The 9,046-nt window shown below is 33.4% G+C and overlaps 1 protein-coding gene and 1 pseudogene across 1 annotated transcript; both read left to right on the top strand.

The window, feature by feature from the left end:
* Positions 1-671: 671 nt before the first annotated feature.
* LOC120144533 (2Fe-2S ferredoxin-like) lies at positions 672-4,203 on the top strand. Its single transcript, XM_039158577.1, has 8 exons — positions 672-949; positions 1,199-1,279; positions 1,443-1,513; positions 2,510-2,625; positions 3,292-3,398; positions 3,543-3,592; positions 3,688-3,770; positions 3,874-4,203. Exons 2-8 carry the CDS (start codon positions 1,222-1,224, stop codon positions 3,986-3,988), a joined length of 600 nt encoding a protein of 199 aa, XP_039014508.1. The 5' UTR covers positions 672-949; positions 1,199-1,221; the 3' UTR covers positions 3,989-4,203.
* A 2,095-nt stretch (positions 4,204-6,298) lies between these two features.
* LOC120144346 lies at positions 6,299-8,802 on the top strand (annotated as a pseudogene).
* Positions 8,803-9,046: the final 244 nt, after the last annotated feature.

Below are 9,046 nucleotides of genomic sequence, written 5' to 3'. Positions count from 1 at the left end.
TTTTTAAAAACGTTTTCAAAACTATATATTAAATATTTTTTAAAATGTTTTCAAAATTATATATTATATATATTTTCAAAAAAAAATTCAAAATGATATATTATATATATTTTAAAAATGTTTTCAAGACTACATATTGTATATATTTTTGAACAATGTTTTTAAAACTATATACTATATATATTTTCAAAAACGTTTTCAAAATCATATATTATATATATTATGTATATATATCAAATAAAAGCCCGAACGAAAATGGGTGACTACACTATAGAAACAACGATTCTTTTAACTACCGCAGTAAGTTGGTTCGTGCTATTATGTATGAATTTTTAAACTCTTAGTATCATTATGTTTTGATACTTTTATTATTGTATGATTAATTTTATAAGTTAAAAATAACAACATATATCTGAAGAGCATAAAAATTTAACTTACAATTTTCTAAAAAAAGTCATCAATCCTTTAAAATTAGATTTAAAAAAAAATCATTGTTAAATTTTCATAATCTTTCGAAAATAAATTCTTTTTAATCAGTAAAATTAACGGTACATGAAAAAAAGTAAAACTGATATTCATAATGTTATGATTGATATTAAAAATGTTTAAAAACCCTTATATTATTTAAATGTTTGAGTGCTCCCTTTACATGCGAGAGGCACGGGGTTCGATCCCCTGCATCTTCGTTAAATTAGTCTTTTCCTTTTCTCTGTATTAGATAGATACCTCCGAACGGCGCCGTTTCTATTGGGTCTGGTGTAGAGCACTCATTCTTTCTCCTTTGCCTCTCTCGACGGCGCATATTATTCAAGACAAAGTAGTTCATATAACTTCAGCAAATTGCCTTCGACGGCGTTGACTCTTTGCCGCCGAACCTAGTCGGCTTTCTCGGCTTAAAAAATCCAACAAAGCTCACTGTTTCAGTTCTCTCTTCTTTCTCCTTACAAAGGTAATATACACGTATATTTTAATCGTTATTTCTAAGTTCTTCACTTGTTCACTTTAATCGTTATTTCTGCTTTTTGGGGTTTTAATTAGTTGCCTATTATCAATAAACAGCTGCGTAGATAAATACTCTGTTGATTTTTTTTTTATTAATTCTCTTTGAAAAGCAAGTTATTTTGGAATTTGATACGTTTGCCAAAGGCATGGAGTTTTTAAGCTCTAAAGCTATATTGTTTCCCCATACACTCCACAGGGCCTATCTTATCGCTTCAAATTATGTTAATTTCTAGGCTTTATAGAGTTGGATTTCGGGTTGCCCAAGAGCTACCAAGAGGTATGCTTTTATTTTCAATTTAGCTTCGTTTGTTATGCTTACTTGCCAATATTAATATTAGAGAAATAAAAACATGATGGACTTGTAGGCAAGTTGTTTTGATAATTGTGTATATGAAACCTTCACATACAGACACGACTTGAAATTGTACTCTTTTCCACAGGTGGATGTAGGCATACGAATAGAACAAGATATTATACACAAGGGCCTTGCAGGCAATACCGGCAGTCTCTGGTCAGTGATGGTTATTTTTTTATTTTATTTTATTTTGTATATTTCATTAGGGGAAAGATATAATTTGACATGCTTTGCCCATCTTTTTCATGTTACTGAAAGAAAGTAACCTAAGAAATGATTTGTGGTTAACATTCACATTTGGTCGTTTTCAACAATTGGCCAAGTTATTATTGCGCTTATGATATGCTTGACCCTATCTTGGATAGGGAAGTGCACCTGTGAAAGAATTTAACTGGAAAATATAGCAGTTTATTGGTAATTAAGTGGAAGCTTTAGTTGCGAATTGTAAATGAGATTAACCTCTTTATCAGTAGCTAGTTATGTGACGCGATAGTGGATAATCTTATATCTTTGTAGGAGATGAAATGTGTTGATTACTCTAGTCAATGACCTAATGACACGATTAGTCCTTGCCCCTCATTCAAGTTTAGAAGATAGTTAGTTGTTAACATAATCTAATTATTGTGATTTTTGAAGAGCTCATAGATGACTAAGTGTGGTCTAGTTTTCATGTGGGAAGAATGATCTCTTGTCATATCTACCAAAGCAAATGGTGTGCCGTTGATTTTGTTTTCCAAGGGATAGAATGATTTCATTAATGTTAGTTCTGGTGACGAGTTCTGGATTTGTCAGAGAGGGATAGCAAAATAGTGCTATACTTAGGTGTCAGTTACATGAGAAAATATGGTTGAACTCAGACAAACATTTGATGAGATCTGAATAGTAATAAGATGGAGGTGACAAACATCTTGTTGCGAGGACATTTAGGAAATAATTTCCGAGATATTGAAGTATGCATCTGTGATTGGCATTGGTATAAAAATTGAAGAACGTTACAATATCTCCATAATGTTGATATTACCCTTCACATATTTGAATAAGAAAGGATTTCAATTATAACCATTTATCTGGAAAACATGTCTTTGTGTAAAGCAAATTATCAGTGAAATTTTCCCATCATCTTTTTCTCGTTTCTTCAATTTTTTTGGACAGCTTGAATTGCTGCCAGAAACTAGAGCCTTTCAAGGTGCCGTATTGCAAATGCATCATGGTTTTTCTACCTCAGTTTCTGACAGTGCTTCTGCCGGAGGGGATGAAGAGAAAGAAGAGTAAGTTGTTTAAATAAAATTTTAATAGCATGGTGTCTATGACTGTTGGATGAAGTTATGGATCTTTCATTTAGTGCTAATCTTATTAGATTGGTGAATTTTTTATCTAGATCATATTAATTCTCAACTCGCTCATTATTTTTTAGGATACAATGCACAAAAACATTAAAGAAGAAATAAACAAACCAATTTCGATTTTCAAGTCTTGGAGAGATGGTGATATAACTTCAATGACATTTTAAGTTATTCTATACTGATAGAATGGTACTGCATAGGAAAAGATTTTATTTGCCAAGTTGAAACACTGTTCGACATATTTCGGCATGTTTCGAAGCAAACTTGAACTTTGATGTTCAATTAAGGCCACAGCTAAGACGTAGGTAGGATAGCATCCTGCACAAACCCATTCATACGAGGATCTGTATCTATTTATGCACGAGCCTTTATTTGGTTGTGGATTTTGCTGGTGTGCTTTTCTGGTCTACTGTCTATCTCTGCTTGATGTGGTTCTTGCACTTCTTTAGTTTGTGGGAGATTCAGATTGCAAATTATGACATTCACCGACTTTGAAAGTGAAGTTTGAGTTCGACTTAATGCTTCGTACAGAATAATCTAAAATTGATTTTTTTTGTTCTTTTTTTCACGGTAGATCATCTTATATGGCAGGATATCTGTCACATTTGTGTCAAAGGATGGAGAAGATATCCCCATACGAGTGCCTATTGGAATGTCTATGCTGGAAGCAGCTCATGAAAACGATATAGAGCTCGAAGGCAAGGATCATTATTCTTTGTTGAACCATTATTTTCTAGCTTCCATTTTCTTGTAGACTTGGAGCAATTCATTTACGGGTTAATTACTTTGGTCAATATAAAATTCATTGCTAATATTTTATGTCCGGTGTACTGTCATTTCAGGAGCATGTGAGGGTTCACTTGCTTGTTCAACATGCCATGTCATAGTGATGGTATGTATATTTATCAAACATGATGTTAATCGGGTTACATTAATATTTAATATTCTTTGAACATATTATCTACTAACTATCGACTCTTTTGCCAGGGCATGGAGTACTATAATAAATTAGAAGATCCAGGTGACGAGGAGAATGACATGTTGGACCTGGCGTTTGGACTTTCAGAAACGTGAGCTCCTTCGTTATATATATATATATATATAGGTAGGTAGATAGATAGATATATGTGTGCTCGAAATTTAATCGAAATGGATTGCCTCGAACTATTTCAGGTCTCGTCTGGGATGTCAAATAGATGCAAGTCCGGAACTTGATGGAATTCGTTTAGCAATCCCTGCTGCCACTCGGAACTTTGAGGTTGATGGGTATGTTGCAAAACCACATTAGACTTAATTGAAACGACAGGTAACTCTATTTAAATGAGCATAATAAAGGATCCAATCCTCCATTTTTGTAGCTCTCAGAATCGTATTTGAATCGACGAGCATAGATTATGGTCAAATGATTGTTTTTGGTATTGATCATTGCTTATTAAACTCCCAGTAATCCGATATGACATCGATTCTGTACTTCCCATTACCCTACTACTCTCTTGTGCACCATTTTATATGCAGACCATGAAGCTTAAGTTAATGTCAGTAATTCATTGTGCCGACTGATGAATCATATATATATGACTGGGATTCTATAATGGTCTTTAAATTTCAAAACTTTCTAAAGTATCAATATCACATCAATCAAGTCACATAGTCCAACTTCAGTTTTTGCGTTAAATATTGGCTTGGATTTGGCATTGATAAAAATTTAAAGGCTTGTATACTTGTGTGTATACAATTTTGCTGATGGAAGATTGAACTGATTTGGCATTCATTTTTGTAACAGGTAAGTTTAAAATTGTCTATATGATAGTTATAAATTTATTTAAAATTTGATTTACGTATTTTAAATATATTCCATTCATTAGTCATGACACTAGCAATGTTGTTGGCATGGTTGAAAAAATTGAACACAAAGTCGAATCAGTTCAATCTTCCATCAGCTCAAACGTCAACTTATGTACGTATGTACGTATGTAAATGTTGGGCGGAAACTTGATTGTTACACGCTGAAAAGAAAATCTATCCGTATAGGCAATATGAAGTTGAATCCAATGTTTGGTAGTTACTCGTTTATTTTGTCCTTTTCGATGACATCTCTTGTACGATGTAGCTAAAACAAGTAGTTATACTCGCAAGAAACCTATAGAAAAGGGCCTAGTTTTGCTAGGCACCCTCCAACTATGGTTCAAGTTTTAAAAAGGTCTTCAAAAGTCAAAACATTTTAAAATTTGATGAGCATATTGTTTCATGCCAAATTCGACCAAACATTTAACGTACAAATGATGATTGAGTTTATAACAGCACATAATTAAAACGATACTAATACTTTAGGGACTAAATTATAACATCTTAAATTTCGAAACTAATTTAGAATCTGTGTATGATTTGAGTATCCCTGAATTAGGTTGAGAACGGCTGACCAATAATTGAGCGACACGTCAGAACTTAGAAACAAGGTAGCCCAGTTTCTTTAATATATTTTTTGGCCACAGCCGTGTTTCTTTAATAAGTTTGGCAAACCAAGCACCAACCTAAGCGCGTGTACTCACTCATAGGCCTATTTGGCCAACGAAACAGCATAAAAGAAAAATCTTTTCTTGGCTGCCAAACATATTTAACAAAATAATAATACAAGTAGGAGTGAATAAAATTTGAATTCATTCGAAAAATAAATAAATTTTGAGCTAATAAAATCAAATTATAACTGAATTATTTAATTGAATTTTACAATTTAAATAAATTAACAGATAATGTACAACATCGTCTCAACTTCAATTAAAGTAAAACCTTAAGTCTCTAATAATCATATTAACTCAAAAAATAATAATAATTATTTTTAAATTAATCATTGATGTCCGATCTATTGATCGAGTAATCCAGATCAAATATTACAGAGCAGTGGCGGATGCACTAAGCCTTGGGCCAAGTGCATCCCATTATTTTAGAAAAGTGGTTAAATTTAACTTAATGTGTTAAGGAAAAAAAATAAAATTTTTGCATACTCATTATTTTTAAGAAAAGAAAATTAAAATTTTGGACCTCATTCTTAAATTTCTAGATCTGCCATTACTGCAGAGGCGAGGGCGATCCTCTCAACCCAGTTTGCTCCATTCACAAATACCAGGATTCGAACTTCTGACCTTGCTTAAGGGGTCTAGTGTCTCATCCCAATAGACCAATTGATTGTTGATAAATAATAATTATTATTATTAATTAAAGGAATAATAGTTAATCGTTCAAGTTTCTAGAGGAAAATAACTTTATGGTGGTTTATAATCAAAATATACTTTTAAAAAATATACAAAATAGCCAAAAGTAGACTGATATAAGGTCGATTTTCTGATTTTATATTTTTTCTATTCACAATGTAAAGAATGAAGTTTTTAACTTTACTTTAAAGATTTAATATCTCATCTCTAAAATAATTTGGGCAAGGTACACAAATAACCATTAATTTATGTTAAATGATTCTTTTTGTTACTGAAGTTTTAAAAAGGACAGACTACAAAATTGATCACTTTTGTTTTAGTTTTATAATTTTTTTCTCAATGAATTCATAAAAATAATATTTTGTCATTTTCGTTTTGTTTTAATTAAGATGTGGTCGTTGAAGGTTAACTTCCGTTAAACCTTTAACGGTTTGCTGGCGTGACACGATACATATAACAAATTAAAATTGTATCATTTTCAAGTATGTGGATTAAGTTTTGGCCACTTTCCTTTCATATTTGTACACTTTTGTTAAGCAAATTCAAAAAGCATAAGTATTGGTAACTTACATTATTGTTTTGTTAAGTTTTGGTCACTTGTTATTGTTTTATTAATTTTTTGTCACCTGGACGTTGAATGTTGTTAGTTTGATGACATGACACGCTAGTAAAATAGTCCAATTTTTATTTTAACCTCTAAAGTTTAGACAAAATCCTGATTATGAGTCTTTTTGTAAAATAGTTCAACTATGGTTCAACAATGCTTGCAATGGATTTGGTGAGCTTAAATTTAGATTTTTCAATGTTAAGATGGATGTTGAAATTTGAACTTCGAACTTTTAAGTTTAAACTGATGATTTCTTCAGGGATGGATGTGCCCTAACTATACAATCTCTACTGCATGCGCAACAAGCAACTTTTGCATATTAAATGCAACAAACCACATCATTAGAGGCGAAGCTATAAGTTAACCACATCATTAGAGGCGAAGATGTAAGTTAAGGAAAGATCAAATCCAATATACTGTGGTTTGTTTTTATTACCCGTGTATGAGGTATTTGAAATAAATTCGCAGGATGTGATACTTTGTTGTGGCCTGGATACAGCAATTATACCGATTGGTATCTCTTTTTTGTATTTTACATCATTTACAAATTTTCCAGTTGGTACAAGCAGGCAGGATATACTTGATTTTATGTTTTTTTATTCAGGACTGGGAGGATTAGTGGCATGTAGAGCACTCTCTCAAAGGAACAATGATCCTACCAAAGCTTCACGTCCTTGGGATGCTGTAATATTTCAATTACTCTTGTGCTTCCAGAGTTCCATTTTTCTTTTGCTGTTGGTTTTTATCAAGTTCTTGAACAAAAGCAGTAAACCTGAGAATGAGTTAATGAAGTAACTTGGTGGAAAGTAGTGGTAATTAATTTTATCATTTCAGTACAAGAAGTAAAAAATCTTGTTATTTTGTCTGCATCTGTTGTTCTCATGTCTGTTCATGGTACTTCGACAATGTGACTCTATTTCTCAAGTACTCTCTAATCCTAGGCGGTTTAAACGCACATAATTTTTTCGGTCTTCATCATGAGTGTAATTGTTCTAACTTTTATACAGAACCGTGATGGATTTGTAATGGGGGAGGGTGCACGGGTTCTGCTTTTAGAAGAATTGGAGCATGTATGCTACACTTTCTTCGACCCTACAAGCTTTGTTTGAGCTATAGGTTTGTACCTAGTGGTTTATGGTGAAGTTTCGGGGAATGCACATTTGTTTCCTTAGAAGATAAAATTATCAAGTTTAGATTTGATTTTGCAGAGGAGAGGGCGACCATCTATGCAGAATTTTTGGGTGGAAGCTTCACTTCCGATGCTTATCATACGACTGAGCCACATCCTGATGGTAAGAGCCACGTCTTTACTACTAGAGTTCTTTCTTCTTTGACTTGAATGTTTTTTTTTTATCCGGTATGTCTTTTCTGAAGCAACACATGAAACTATAGGAACTACTAAACTAACATTCATATTGTGAAACCGGAAAACAGGAATTGGTGCCATTCTCTGCATAGAGAAGGCCTTGGCTCAGTCTGGTGTACCTAGAGAAGATGTAAATTACATTAACGCTCATGCTACATCTGCACCATCTGGAGACATTAAAGAGTACCAGGCTCTTCTCCGTTGCTTTTGCAAGAACCCCGAGGTGATTTTTGCATGTTATTCTCTGTTACTCCATTCAATCTGCTTTTCATATTTCTTAATTGTTAGTAGTGATACGATCTCCTTTATTTGCAGTTAAGGGTGAACTCTACAAAATCAATGATCGGTCACCTATTGGGAGCTGCTGGTGCTGTGGAAGCTGTTGCAGCAGTTCAAGTATGCAGAGCTTTGATTATGGTTTTATGAATTTAGAAAACAGACTTCATGGGCATAATTTGTGCTGGATGTTTGTTATTTCTGTACTAGTCTAAAAAGTGCAACTCGTTTCTTCTGGCAAAGTACTTTCCGTTGCAATTACGTGTTTTGTATCTCTTTTTCTATTCTTTTAATGGGACCTGGGCATTGGCATGGTGATGTTTATTTATTGTAGGCAATACGGACTGGTTGGGTCCATCCGAACATCAATCTCGAAACCCCAGAGGGAGTTGCCGTTGTGCCTTCCCTCGTTTTATTTTTTATTTTTTAATGATTATATTTCCCTGGGTTAACCAATGATACTATCTTATATTTCCAACACATCTAATTCAGGACATGAATGTGCTTGTGGGGTAAAAGAAAGAAAGATTGAACATAAAGGCTGCATTGTCTAATTCTCTCGGGTTCGGCAGCCATAACTCATCCATCATTTTCGCGCCATACAAGTAAAATAGTTCAATCATTGCTCTACGGGTGTTTTGTGGCTGAAGGTATGTAAGCTCCTTTACGGATAGTTCAGAATATAAATGTATATTGTATCTGTATCACCCACAGATACATATAACTTCCATCTGCAATTGGGATGGCAACTTTGTTAATGCAGTGGGTACAGTGTCAACAAAGTATATCATCTGTGGACAAGCGTCAGTTTGGAAGGGTTATTATACAAAGTATAGGTGGCCGAATAGTTGAAGCTTCGGAGTTGTAAGAAGAGAACTTTATCGCTGT

The sequence above is a fragment of the Hibiscus syriacus genome, unplaced genomic scaffold (genome assembly GCF_006381635.1).
Source record: "Hibiscus syriacus cultivar Baekdansim isolate YM2019G1 unplaced genomic scaffold, ASM638163v2 tig00002317_pilon, whole genome shotgun sequence".
Classification (NCBI taxonomy): Eukaryota; Viridiplantae; Streptophyta; class Magnoliopsida; order Malvales; family Malvaceae; genus Hibiscus; species Hibiscus syriacus.
Note: the sequence above shows the minus strand (reverse complement) of the source record. Positions and strands in the feature narration are given on the sequence as shown.